Genomic DNA, 13,907 nt, shown 5'->3' on the forward strand with positions numbered 1-13,907 from the left:
AGCCCAGGTCAGCGTCTCTAGCGTCACCCACCACACCCCGCGTGAAGCTTTTATTAGGGTGGTTCCCGCCGGCTCTGCGGTCGTCAGGGTGGAAAGCCGGCGGCCGCCCCTGGCACAGGGGTGTCACCGCCAGCCCGGGGAGCAGCCGGCCTGGCTCCTTCCCTGGACTCCTGTCTAAACAGGACCAGCCTCGGGCAACCGCAGGGCGGGGGCACCTGCAGATCGGTGGGGAGGACTCCGCTTCTTCTTAAGCCCCAGCAGTTCAAGCCGGGGCTCGAAAGCCGGCCAGGCGGCCCTCGCGATCTCCGCCTGCCAGCGCCCGGGGAGTGGACACCGGCGGCGGCCTCCCGGCCACGCCACCCACGCGCTCCAGCATGACGGACCAGCTGACCGAGGAGCAGGTGGCCGAGTTCAAGGAGGCCTTCTCTCTGTTTGACAAGGACGGGGACGGCAGCATCACCACCCGGGAGCTGGGCACCGTCATGAGGTCCCTGGGCCAGAACCCCACGGAGGCCGAGCTCCAGGGCATGGTGAGCGAGATCGACCGGGACGGCAACGGCACCATCGACTTCCCCGAGTTCCTGGGCATGATGGCCAGGAAGATGAAGGACACGGACAGCGAGGAGGAGATCCGCGAGGCCTTCCGCGTCTTCGACAAGGACGGCAACGGCTACATCAGCGCCGCCGAGCTGAGGCACGTGATGACCCGGCTGGGGGAGAGGCTGAGCGACGAGGAGGTGGACGAGATGATCCGGGCCGCGGACGCAGACGGGGACGGGCAGGTGAACTACGAGGAGTTCCTCCGCATGCTGGTGTCCAAGTGAGGCCGGCGCCCACCGCACCCGGGCTGCCCACCTGGCCCGGACAGCCCGTCGCCCTCTGCGGCGAAAACCCCAGGCCTCGGGTTCCTCCTCCCCCACCCCCAGGTGCCCTGGGCACTGCGGCTTCTCCAGCACAGCTGAGGCAACCCAGCTTCCTGCATCTCGTCTGCTCTGCCGACCTTCCCAGCTGCTCGTCCAGGACGCAGGACACCCCGACGCCTGCCAACCGTAACCCTCCCTCACTCAGGAACGGAACAGAGGTGACCTTCCTCCGCATGGACAACAGGCCAAAGGTGTCCGCCAGGATGACACCTCAGAGCCCACTGGGCATGTCCCTAATGGGCACCCAATCCCCCAACAGGGGGGCTGCAGCCGTTGGTCCACACTAGAATTCTCGCCAGCTCTGGGACTGCAGCCTCCACCTGCTGACGGGTCCGGGAGGGCGGGTGACAGCTGAGCCCGGGGTGAGTGGTGGTGATGGGGGCTTTGGCGAAGGAGCTCAGGCCTCCAGGAAACATCCCCCCCTTCCGCGCAGCACGAGCTGGCTCCATTCTGTCCTCGCCAAGCCCCGTGATTCATCGTTTGAAGCCGGGAGTAGAGCCGGGGTCGGTCGTAACATGTCTGCGTTCGTCTGGGGGAAGGAGGGAGGTTTGAATGAAAGGGCAAAGGGAGCGGCTGGTAATAAACAAGACACTCAGGTTCTGACGCTGTTTCCTTTTGTCTGGTTCCGACTGAAACCATCCGGGGTTGAAACAAGGCAGGAATTCCCATTTTTTGTGTTTTTGAAAATGCAATGAATTCCTGCATGGGAGGGTGTAGCAAAAAGAAGTCTGGAAATATTTATTTTCAATAGAATGGATAAGTGGGTAGCAAGAGTGGTTAGAAATCCACACAGAGCTCCTAGAAGACCTGCGTGGGTCAGGGTGGAGCAGCGGCTCTGACGTTTCTCTCCCTCCCACAGGGAAGTGCCGCGTGCTCACCGCGCAGCCGGCGCACATGGCACGAGGGCAGCTGAGGACGGGCAGTCCCGCATGCCCCCGCCACGCCCCGGGGCCCATCAGCCCACCCAGAGGCGCAGGGGCCTGGCCCGAGGTCATCTTGGTTGCAAAGAGAGTTGTGTTTTGGGGTGGTTGGATCCTTTCTCCTGCTACCCCCGCAACACCTGTGTTCTGCATTTGCAAAACAAGGAGCTTGTGCTCTGGAGCTGAGAGGCTGGGACCCTCCCTCAGCAAGAGGCCCTCGGGCCTCCCCGCCTGGGTGCAGGCACTGTCCAGGCGCCCGGCCTGCACGGAAACTCACTGCCCCCCTGCGGGGCAGCTGCTCTTCTTCACGTTCTTCTCTTGCAAACGAGGACGCTGAAACCCGGAGAGCCTGGGCCCCACAGCTGAGTGGGGTTTGCACGCTGGGCTATGCCCCGCCCACTCGCACGCGGCCCTCACGCCCCTCAGCCTCCCTGAGAACAGTGTTCTTAGCACACGCGGCACGTAGCAGGTGCTTGATAGGTGACAGCTGTGATTACTGCCCCCGCCGCGGATCCCTTCCTGCTCTGACGCTGGCGCCTCCCTGCACACTCCTACCTCGTCACCGCCCCCAGGACAAGACGGGTGCAGGGAGGGCTCAGGAGAGGCTCCCTGGGGCTTGACTTCCGAGGGACGTGGACGATGGGGTCTCAGGTGAGCACTGGTCCCAAGTCAGGGGGAATTGTGACTCCTCCTCCCGGGGGACAGAGGCGAGCGGGCGGGACACAGCTGAGCTAATCCCCCACCGCCCTTGGGAGATGGGCTTGGTGGGCACCGCCCGGTGCAGACTTGGGAACGAGCCCCTGCTGCTCGGACAGAGCACCCACGGCCGTGGGCAGCGGCCCCCCGGGGCCTGTGAGCAACAGAGCCGTGACAGAGGCTTCTGCGTGACAGAGGCTTCTGCGTGAATGCCGGCCGCCGGCCGCCGGCCAAAAAGAAGGAGCAACACAAGGTAGGACGTTCCTAAGTTCTGCAGGAAGGAAGAAGCAGAAGTCTCCCTCCGTGGGGAGTCTCTGTAGTCCCTGCCACGAACCTGGCTGCAGCTTTCCTCTAATCCCTGCCTGTCCAGGTGGGGCCCGAGGAAGCTCTAGCAAGTGTCAGGGCCCACATGACGTTTCTCTTCCCCTTTCGTCATTGAATAACTGGACTTAAGCAACCTTCCCTCATCCCCCAAAAAGGTGCTATCTGCCTGCAGCTCCGGGCAACATTCCATCCATCGGGGGGAGGAATTTATAAATACGACCTCGGCTCTCATGTGCTTTTCCTGGGCCCCTCGTAAATCAGGACTCAGCTCCTGCACCCCCAGGCCACAGAAAGCACACTCCGCCTCCCGTGCTTCCAATTTTAAGTTGCATGTAGCCCAGCCCCGCCGGCTCTTGTTTATCGTCACAGATTCCAGGGGCCTGTTCAGAGCCTCCCAGAGCCAGCAGCTAAAAACGACCTACGGTTCCTGCTGGAGAAACGTATTATCCAAATTCACATTTGGGGTGAGAGTGGAGAATGGAAGCGGTGGGAAGTATGAGTTGTGTTTCTCTACTAAAACACAAAGCCAAATAAGACAAAACCAAAAACTGCCTCTGAGAAAGGTCTGAGCCCAACCCATGTGCCAGCCTCCCCACCATCTTGCTTTCCTGGCGGTGGTTTCCATAGCAACGGGTTCTCAGCTAGGGATCTGGACTAAGCAAGAAAGCTCAGCATCCCTGAGTCCCTCCCACCAGGGACAAGGCTGGGTGGAGCAGGCACCTTCCTAAGTGCAGGGAAGAGAAAGGCTTGAAATAGATCCAGAAATGATGGCAGGGTTTCCATAACCAGAGTAGAGCGAATACACGGGAACAATCACTGAAGGAACCACACAGAGTCCCCTATATACCTTCTTCGGGCCTTTTTCTTTCTAACATGTTCAGAACTACCCAGGAGGGAAAGAGAGCCAGGCATTTAGTGCAGAGGGAAGGGGGCGTCCGAAGGCTGAACAGGTGGGCCCAGGCTCCCCTGTGTACCTGCAGGAGCTGAACATCCGGGGAGTGACCCTCTGGGGACCGGCCACAGTGAGGCTCACCTCCCACAGTCACTGACCTGGCCAGTCTCATCTGTGGCCGCTGCATGCCCCAAGGGCTCTGGTCTGGAGCCCTCACCGGGGCACACCGACATGAGGTGCCTGCCATGCATCTCTTTAGCTCATTTAATCCTTGCAGCAAGTTGCACAGTAGCTACTTTTATTAGCCCGTTGTATAGAAGAGAAGATTGAGACTTTGAGACTTTGGATAACTTCCCAAGGCCACATGTGTAGTGAATCAGAGTGTGACGCCGGGTCTGACCAGTCCCAAGGCTCATGTTCTTCCCACTGCACCAAAGGGGAGCTCCCAGGGCGGCCGAGCAGGGGAGGGCACCTCAGCAGAGAGACCTCAGTGGGAGAGGCCGGGAGGTAGGAGGCAGCCACTGGGCAGAAGTTGCCTGGGCAGATAGGACCTGGAGAAAAGAAAAGAAATTCATCGGTGCTGGAAACATTCAGGCGCCACAGAACCAAACCCTGGGTTGGGGGGTCCCCGTGTGGATCATCTCATCTCACCGCCGTCCAGCCACACACGGGATCTTTCTCAGGATCCTGAGCCTGGTTTAAAGCTCTGCTGTCTCGATCTTGAAATTCTCAGTAGTTTTTGAGCAAGGGGCCCTGTGTTTTCACTTTGCACTGGACCCTGCAAATTGTGTAGCTGCGCCGCTCACCACGGGACCCAGCGCTCCCAAGTCAGGGCCTGCCCCAGGGAAATTTCGGGATCTCAGGCTGCCTCTGCCCCATCCGACCTCCCCACCCTCCCGCGCCGCAGACCAGAGCAGGGTCTTTGCGGATGGGCTGGTGTTTGTTTCCACCCAGCCTGTGGTCACACTTTGGCTTTTTCTTGTGTTCACTTCTTTGTCCAGAAAGCACCGCTGATGCTGTCAGATTCCATGCTGAACGCGGGGAGGGCTGCTCTAGTGACGCCAGTCACCTGTGGACTTGAGAGAACCCAGACGCAGAAGGACGTCCCCTTTCTTTGCCACTCGCAGGCTCAGTCGGCCAGCCAGGCTCAGCTTGTGTTCCCTGGTCCCCAGTGGGCTCCAAGCCCCAGAACTTTCCCCAGGGCTACCCCAGCCTAGATGGCAGGTTCTTACCACCCAGAGGTCAGCCTGGCCAGAGATTGCAAACTCTGCCCCAAACACCCCTCCTCACCATCACCACCCCCAAGCGGGCAGGGGAGGAAGGAGCTGGGTCAGAGAATTGCGCTGCTTTTGCTGGGGAAAGAAAATGCTTCCCGGCGTGTAGATTAAGGTCTTTCGATTCAGAAGACAGATTAGGCAGAAGGTAGAGACTCGTTCTTTTCCAGTAAGAACTGAATGGTCTTAAACATCAGCAGGGAAGATTGTGATGAGCCGTGAAGGAGCATTCCACAACAGCACAGATTTGGAGATGTCTCCCGGGAAAACCACCTGGAGAAGATTTAACCTGCGGGGCCCCCTTGCCTAGTGAAATGAAAAGTGTCCCCGTCTCTCCCGAAGTTCCCACCGCAGCGCTTTGCGCGGCGAGGCCTTCCTGTCGGGGCTCAGAGTGAATCAGTAAATGTCTAAAGTTTCGCACGAAAGCTTTTTGAGAATATCCCGAGAGATACCAGCTGCGTTTCCAAGAACGGGGCTATCCAGATAAAACTCCTGGTCCAAACTCCCTTACCTATTTTAAAAGGACATTTTCAGTTCTCGAATCCAGGCTTGGTGGCCTTAGGCAAGCCCAGTTCTGCACAGTCACAACTTTAGAAAACGGTGTTCCCGGAGGACGCTCGGGGATGGAGCAAGACTCCATCTGTAACCCGAAACCTGTGAGGAAACTTTAGTTCTATTGCCAAATAGAGGTTTCCACTAAAAAGGAACAAAAACACGCAAAAAGGTTCTGCAACAACTGAGCCTTCTGTTAAAAAACAAACAAACAAAAAAAACAACCCCGCAGGGACCTCAGGAAACTCCAAAGACTAAAAAGAGATCTCTATAGCCTGGGACACGGGCTTCGGCGAGGCGACCTGTGGGACAGGGACCTGGTCCCTCCCACATCCTGCTGACCCTCCGTCAACCCCTGCAGGGGAAGGTGGCAGGCGGAAAAGGATCATAGCCTTGTCGTCATGGTTTTTTTTTTTTGCTGTAGTGAGGACAGAGCTATACTGATGGTGTTTGGAGAATGAACAGAGATTTCATTCATTCATTCATTCATTCATTCATTCGCCAGTCTACAGCACACTCATCTTGGAACTGAAACCTCTCCAGTGCTGGTCCAGTGACCCAGGAGAGGACAGAAAGACCCACGCGCATCCGTAACTGCACGAGCTCGGTTATCGGGTGTCTTCCTGATGGGCCACAGCTTCGGCTGTGATCAGGCCTTGACAGGAACCTGTTTCTCCACCTGCTGTCTCACCTCTGGTGGTTGCAGAGCTCCCCACATCCCGCCTCCGCCTCCATGCACTCTCACCCCACTTCCCTCACTGCCCGGTCCTTCTGGGGCCGCAGGGCGGACGCATTTGCAGGGCAGCAAGACCGCGGCTCTGGGCCCTGAGCCACGAAGCCAGAGCGCAGCAGGGAGATTCCTGAAACCGTGCCCGCTCTGGGACATCTGAGATCGTCTAAATGTACCCGGAGTGACTGCAACCCATTCGGTGAGTGCGGGAAGGGACAGCAGCCTGACTGACTGCAGTTGGAGCAGATCAGCTTTGCAAATTTTGCAAAAACACAGGACGGAGTGAACACACTGGGGGACCCTCCCAGGGCCGAGGCGGGATCCTGCAAGAGCAGGCCTGGAACAAGCTTGGGCTGAATTTCCAGCGTGATGAAGACGTTGATATTTGGGAGAAGGAACCGTGAATGTCTAACTATTTCCAGCCTTTCGTGACCACAGTTTTCCCTGTGAAAGTAAAGAGAAGCTGTCTCACTCGCCTAGATTCTAGGCCCTGGAGGTGGCCATGGGTCTACACGCAAGAGTCGTGAGCACAGACGTAAATCAGCCTCCTTCATAAATACCGATAAATGTCCCCGGGCAGCAGGATGAGGGCATCTGTCCGAGGGCACCTGGGAGGCCATGCCGGCCTTCGGGATGGAGAAGGCAGAAGAAGCCGGTGTGACCAGAAAAGGCCCAGAGGCCCGGACTTAGGGCCATGGCCCTGCCGGTGCTGGTGGCCCGGGGATGAGATTCCATCAGATGGTCCCTGAATTCTATGCAACTTCCTTTTACTGCACCCACAAGGTTTGCTCGGGAGGTGAAGATGTTTAATGAAGCAGGATTAGCTCTCAGGTAATAAGTGCCTCCTGCGTTTCAGCACTGTGCATACGTCATCTTTAACCTCACGGGAATCTTCCAGGCAGACACTGTACCCATCTTACAGACGCAGAAACCGAGATTCCTCCAGGCTGAGTAACCTGCCCGAGGCCGTGAAGCCAGGAAGCGGCAAAGCAGCTTCGGAAGCCAGGTTGGGTCGACCCCAAAGCCCACGCGCTCCCCACGCCACGATGACACCAGGACGCCAGGGCTGTCCAGCGTGGATGGAGGTTCCCCTGGGCCAGCAGGGACCCTGCGAGGTTTGGAACACAGAAGCAGCGAGCGAGTGTGCGCGGGGTCTGGGTCCCACCGGGGCCGGCGTCGCTGCCGGGCCTGGCTGTTCGGGCATCTCTCCTCCTCCCCGCTTCCCTGCAAAGCCCTCTGGGTAGCGGCTTTTCCCTTCCAACTCAGTTTCAAGAATTGTTTAGCCAAGGAGGGCCCCTGGGCCTCGCTCGGGTGTTAGTTTTTGTTGACAGGAAGCATTAGTCATGAGTCATTCCAAAGGCAGCGTGTCCGAGACCAGGGCAGACACGCGGGCCAGCGCTCTGTGGGTCTGGAGGCATCTGGGGTCAGCGTGGCCCGTGGGCTGTTAGGAGTGGCGGGTGATAGGCACTGCCCTCCCAGCGCGGGACGGAAAGGACAGTCCCCAGGGAAGCAGTCTCAGGTCAGACTACAAGCTGGACAGAAGTCACTGCGGTTCTGTTTCGGGAGCCCAGCACACCAGAGCCAAGGACAGCCAGCAGGCGCGTGGCTGACCCGGGCGGGAGAGTTCTTGCCGGCGGAAGGTCCCGGTGGGCTGACGCGCCCAAGGGGCTTCTTGCAAGGCGAGAGGAGTCGCAGCAACCTGCGCCCTGGGCACCCTTGCAGGACATGCCAAAGCCCTTCCAACCTCGTCACGGGACAGAAAGTCCAGGTGTCTCCCTCTGTCATCCAGAACTCGCTCCCGCTGTGTGGCGGCCGTGAGGACTGGCCCTGGTTCCTTCTACAGCGTCTCGCCTGTGTGATGGCCTCCTGTCGTCTGTAACAGCATCCTAGGGACGCGGTTGAAGGCACACAGAAGCCGGAGACAGAACTTCTGCCCTCGAGAAATAGGTACTCAAATGAAATCAAAATAACAGATATACAAAACAAAAAACAGTGTGACCCTCTCAATTGTGAGATTGTGTGTTTACAACTAACAGAGTTTTAAGGTTCAGAAATGGGAGAAAACCTCAGCACCTAGAGTCCCAGATCAGAGTAATCAAGGAAGGCTTCCTGGAGGTAGTGAGACCTGGGCAAGTCTTTGAATGGTGCGTTCTGAAGAGGTGAAATTCTCAGTGGGAGGCACATCACTCTCGACAATATAAAGCGTGTGAAAGCACTGCAGAAACTGTAAAAACCTAAGTATTATGCGTGTTTATTTCAAAAATTGATATCTGGCTGGATTAACAGGCCAGAGCAGCCCCTCCTGGCTGGGCCGCCGTACGGTTCTTTGGCCTGAAAGGTGGGAGCACGAGCAGCAGAGGACTCGAGACGGGCAGGGAGGAGGGCCAGGTGGGTGACCTCGCCGAACGCTCGGGGAACACGGAAGCAAACACACGCCCTTGGGCCTCTTCTGTGACTGTTTTCACCCCGTCTCAGGCCGGAACAAAGAGGCTTTTTGTGAGTTTAATGGGGCCTGACTTACTCAGCAAACCTCCCTGTCTCCTTCTTCTCTGCGGGAAAAACAGCGGACCTTTCTGTCCGCGTTTGCTGGGTTCCTTTGAAGGCTCCCAGCTTTGGTTTAGGCAAACAGGAGCGCTGCCAGCCCTGCCCTGGTCGACCTTTCTGGAAGCCTTTCCCGAGCCCTTGTCTGTGCACAGATGGAGGAGGGGGCAGGGGAGAGGGAAGCGTGGCGCGGGCAGGGGGGTGGCCCCGAGCGGCAGCCCCGAGGGGTGTGCCCTGTGCATGGCTCAACAGTCGTCAGGGCTGTGGCTTCCAAGTGAACCCTACCTGGACCGGCTCGTTTGGTCCTCTCCGCACTGAGGGGAAAAGGCCCCCGTCCCGTTTTCAGGGTCAGAGATGCCGACTGGCCGAGGCTGAGGAATGTGTGAGGTTGCCCCGGCGAGGGGGTCCAATCCCAAAGCCTCTACTCTTTCCACCGAGCTGTGTCTGCTCCCCAGGGAGCCCCCAGCCTCGCGCACCCCCGCCACGGCCCCCCAGACCCCAGGACCTGCCAGGCAGGCAGCGTAACAGCCATGCCTGGAATCGGGATTCAGCTGCTTGAGCCGGGGCACCGCGATGGGGATGAGGAGCGAGTTCAGATTCCAGCTCAGGCACAGAGAAGCCCTACGACCTCGAATCCCGCCGCCCGCCCTGCACTGCGGGCTCCGACCCCTGCTCCCCTGGCCTCACTGCACACATGTACTCGCACACGCACACCCTCGAGTGTACACACACGCACAGGCACGCACGCAGGTACACACACGCCTCCCTGCGTGCCGCGGGGAGATGGCACACGCAGGCCCTTCCGGCACCAGAGAGCTCCGTCCCAGGGAGAGGCCTCACCCTGTGCGCACCTCCCGACGCCCTCAGAGTGACTCACGCTGGGCGTGACTCTGGGTGGACGGGGCTTGGGTGGGCGGATAAAGTCAGCGGAATGCCATTTCCCATCAGTGGATTCCCTGGAAATAAGGAGGGAAGGGCGGCCTTACAAAGTCCACATTCGAGACGGTGGCTTGTGGCTTCCCCCCGGAGGGAAGAATCTTTGGCAGCAGGCGGCAGTCACCCGCACCACCCTCTCCCGGGCCCACCAAGCTCATAGCCCCTGCACGCACACGCAAGCACACACGTGCGCACACACAGGTGGGTCCCGCACACGGTAGTGCTGAACAGACAAAAGATGGGGACACTCGCTCGCTGTTATTATCACTGAATGCTCAGCTCTCCCCATGCAAAAAAGAAATTGCCACTTAACTCCCACAACAACCCAATGAGGTGAGAACTTGAGATGAATTAAATTTAATTTAATCGAGCGATTAATTGAGCTTAGTTTAAAATCGATTGAGAGTAGTTGAGCAAAGAACGGTGCACGGATCGCGCAGCCCCCTGAGCAGAGCGCGGCAGGAAGTGTCCCCAGTCGGACGTGCAGGTGGACACAGCGCTGGTGACAGCTCCGTTCGCCTTGGCCGAGCGTGGCCCCATCCCCCGGCCGCTGTGACCGGCTGAAGCTTGGCTGCCGTGATTGGCGGAATCGCAGCTGTTTATTACAAACCCCCTAGTTAAGCTTTCCGGCCTTTGCTCCTGAGCTGCAGTTGGTTACGTAGGAACGTACAGCACGGGGCACCCTCAGGCGGGATTTGGTTAATCCATCAATACCTTTATTCCCATTTTCCAGATGAGGCCGTCAAGGCCCAGGGCTTGGGTGGAGGGGGTGTGTGGCGGCTGCGTAACACACGCCGAAAGATGTCCCCACCCTGGAAGCCAGAGTGCGTGACCCCACACAGCCACAGGGACCCCGCGCAGGCGGCAGAGGGGTGAGTCTGGGGTTGGCGTGATGGGCCCGCGTGGTCTCGGGCCCGCGTCAGGGGCAGACGGGGCAGTGGATTGGGGAGCAATGTGAGGAAGGGGCCCCGAGCCCAGGACGTGGGCAGCCTCCCTTTAGAAGCCACAAAGGCGGAGAGGCGGATTCTCCCCGAAGCCTCCAGAAGGAGCCAGCCCTGCGGGCACCGCGGCTTTGGGCTCTGACCTCCGACGGTCAGAGAGAAACATCTGTGTGTTTTCAGCCACTGCGTCCATGGAGCTTTGTCACAGCAGCCTTGGGAGCCAGTCCCAGGGCAGCGGAGGCTCGAGCCAGCCACCGTCCCCGTTTGCCAGGCGGGCGGCTTCACCCACCGGACAGGTGTCTCACCTATCTGGGGCTGGGCTCCGGACCAGGCCTGGCTCCTGGGTGCACAGACGCCGCCCTGGAGCCACCTGCCGGCCCCGTCTCGTCAGGACGCCATTCTGCAGGGCCAGGGCCTCCCGGGCAACCTCACTTTAACTGCATCGCAGCTGGAAGGACCCTGTTTCCAAAGACAGTCTCATCCTGAGTTCCTGGGGGTCAGGACTTCAACATCGGAATTTGGGGGGACACACTTCAGCCTATCACAGGGAGCCTCCATGCTTGCCTTGTTTCTGGAGGCCCCTGCTTTTCCGGAAGCTTCTAGACCTTCCAAGGGGCCTGCTGGAGCCTGCGCAGCTACCGCCAGGTGGAACCGGTTTGAGCTTGCCGGGAGAACCGGTTGGGGCAGCTGGGGAGGAGTTTACCGCAGGCAAGACAGAGGGTCCCCTGAGAGAGGGCTCCCCAGAGGGCAGGCTGGGGACTGCCCCCATTTCTCTTCATGGCCAGACCCCCACTGCCTCGTCTCCTAGTCCTAGCGGGGCCCCCAGGAGACGGATGGACAGAAGGGACCGACAGGCCGCTGTGCAAGCCGCCCAGGGATCGAGACCCGAGCCGTGTGCGTGACCACTCGGGCTCCACAAACGCCAGCTGGGCGGCTCTATGCAGGGACGTCAGCGAGAAGAGATGCAGGTGCGTGTCCCTATCAGGGTCACCCAGGACTCTACAGTCTGAAGGTCCTGATTCCCTGACACCCAACACCACCCAGGCTCCCTGAGGTGCACCTGCCCGGGCCCCGTTCCCAAGGCAGCCAAGTGGCTCAGAGCCCCCGCCCCAGCCAGACGCCACCCACTCTCCCGCGGACCCCTCCTCGCTGCGGGACACCCCCGCGGTATCTCCCCTGTCCCCTCCCACACTCCTCTCACTACGGGGAGGAGGGGTCTGCAGAGGGGGGCCGGGTTCAGACAGAAGGCACAGCCCACACCCATCACTGGACTCTAGATTCCCACACGCACATGCACGGGTGTAAAATCACCCACGTGGTGGCTGAAAAGGTGAAAAGGGGACTCTGCAGCATCACCTCTGAGGATGAGGGGCAAAGGGACGAGGCTGGGATTCTTCGAACTTGGAAATGGAGGAGGAGCCCGTGGGCCTGGGACCCCATCCTCAGAGCTGGGGCTCTGGCTGCCGGGGTGTCGGAAGTGGGCGCGAGGAAGGGCCTCTTGCACGAGTTGGAGAAGCCGGGGGTGCACTCGGCCTCTGCAGCAGGAAGGGGCCGCTGCCGCCGGGGCGCCCAGGGAGGCCGGTATCTTCATGCAAGGGACCCGCGGCCTCTCCAGGGGACCACAGAGGCGGCCCCTGTGCATCCTCTGAGCCAGTAGGTTTTTCGAGGCCCCACCCCCTTCCCCGATCTCCTCTGCACACGGACCTCGGCCCTAAGACCAATGAAGACCATTTTGCCCCCACAACAGCCTCTGTCCAGCGGAGACCTCTGTCCAGACCATGCCTGCGGACGCTGTGCGGAAGTTGTAGCTCACTGAGGGACCAGCAGGATGACTGGAGGAGGTATAACGACGGGGTGAGTCGTGAAGGGTGCGGAGGAGGCAGAGGGGGGCAGGCGGACGCCACAGCGCCCCGCCAGACACCCGACAGCAGGGGGTCCACGGTCACAGCCGTGCGGGTCAGTGCGCTGGGGGCAGAAGGCACCCAGGACGCCCACCCCAGCGATACCTGGGCAGCCCCTGCTCTGCCTGGAGGGAACCTGCCTCTCTGCAAAAGACGTCGCTTGGAAAATGGCAATTCCACCTCCCAGGTGACGCGAAGGGCTCTTACCCACAAAGTCCTGAGTGGACACAGGCCCAGCCCAAGAGTCCCGAAAGGAATTCTGGAGAGACTAGGATGGTTTTAGGGGTCTGAGAAGGGCTTGGGCCATCCGGTGAACCTCCAAACACCCTCGGAGCGACCCAAACCTCGGGGCTGAGACAACCCGGGCGTTGGTCTGGGCTCACCCCTCTCCCCTGCAGAGTCTCAGCTCATCCTCGGGATTCCCACAGCCACTGTGATCTGAAGCCAGATCCAAGGCGATCCCGTGACATCAGCCCCTCAACATGTGAGACATGCGTCTCTGTCACACCGGCTTTCTCTCTGAGAGCCTGCGACACATCCAGAGCTGTAACTAACAAACACACCCCGTTCCTTACGGGGCTTCCCACGGGGCACCTCCCGCCCAGACCACCTTCTCCCCAAGCCCCTGGACACCCACAGAGCGACGCGCCTCTCGTGGCGGAGCTGGGTCCACGGGGCATGGCTGATTTCCCCCCGGATCCCGTCCAGTGCGCCTGGCACTGCCTGTCCAGACACAGCCGGGGTCTGGGCAGGGCGGGCACCTCCCTCCCTGGCCGGGACGCAGGTCAGAGCAGAACGCCGCTTGCTCAGCTCCGGACCAAAAACAGCCCTGAAGGAAACCGCGTTGGGCTCGACTCCAGGCCAGGCGGTTAAACATGGATCCTGATCACAGATCGTTTCTGCTAATTAAACAAATATTTTTCCAGCGCTGTCTTGGTTTCCACTGTTGCCATTGGCACGAGTTGCTGGCACGCGGGTGGAGCCGTGCCCCAAAAGGCAGCACGGAGCAGAGGAGGGCAAACCGGGCTTTTGAAGTCACGGCAAAGGCAGGTCTTCAAAGCAGGGCCGTTCCGAGTCCAAACAGAAAGGAGGGAGAGACAAGAAAACATCGCGCCTGTGGCTCTGACCAGCACAACGCCGTCCTCATAAATTCCTGCTCACACACACACACACACACGCACACGCACACGCAATAAACTGTAGCAGCCGAATCACGGTTCCAAATTTGGAGATTTAAGTGTAGTTTTTTTGTTCTTGCTCTGAAGGAAGTACAGACA

General features: G+C 59.6%; 1 protein-coding gene across 1 annotated transcript; it reads left to right on the plus strand.

Annotated features, from left to right (window-relative positions):
* Positions 1-374: 374 nt before the first annotated feature.
* Positions 375-980, plus strand: CALML3 (calmodulin-like 3). Its single transcript, XM_012664922.1, has one exon. The coding sequence runs from the start codon at positions 375-377 to the stop codon at positions 822-824; it is 450 nt and encodes a 149-aa protein (XP_012520376.1). The 3' UTR covers positions 825-980.
* Positions 981-13,907: the final 12,927 nt, after the last annotated feature.

The sequence above is a fragment of the Propithecus coquereli genome, unplaced genomic scaffold (genome assembly GCF_000956105.1).
Source record: "Propithecus coquereli isolate 6110/MARCELLA unplaced genomic scaffold, Pcoq_1.0 Scaffold94, whole genome shotgun sequence".
Taxonomy (NCBI): Eukaryota; Metazoa; Chordata; class Mammalia; order Primates; family Indriidae; genus Propithecus; species Propithecus coquereli.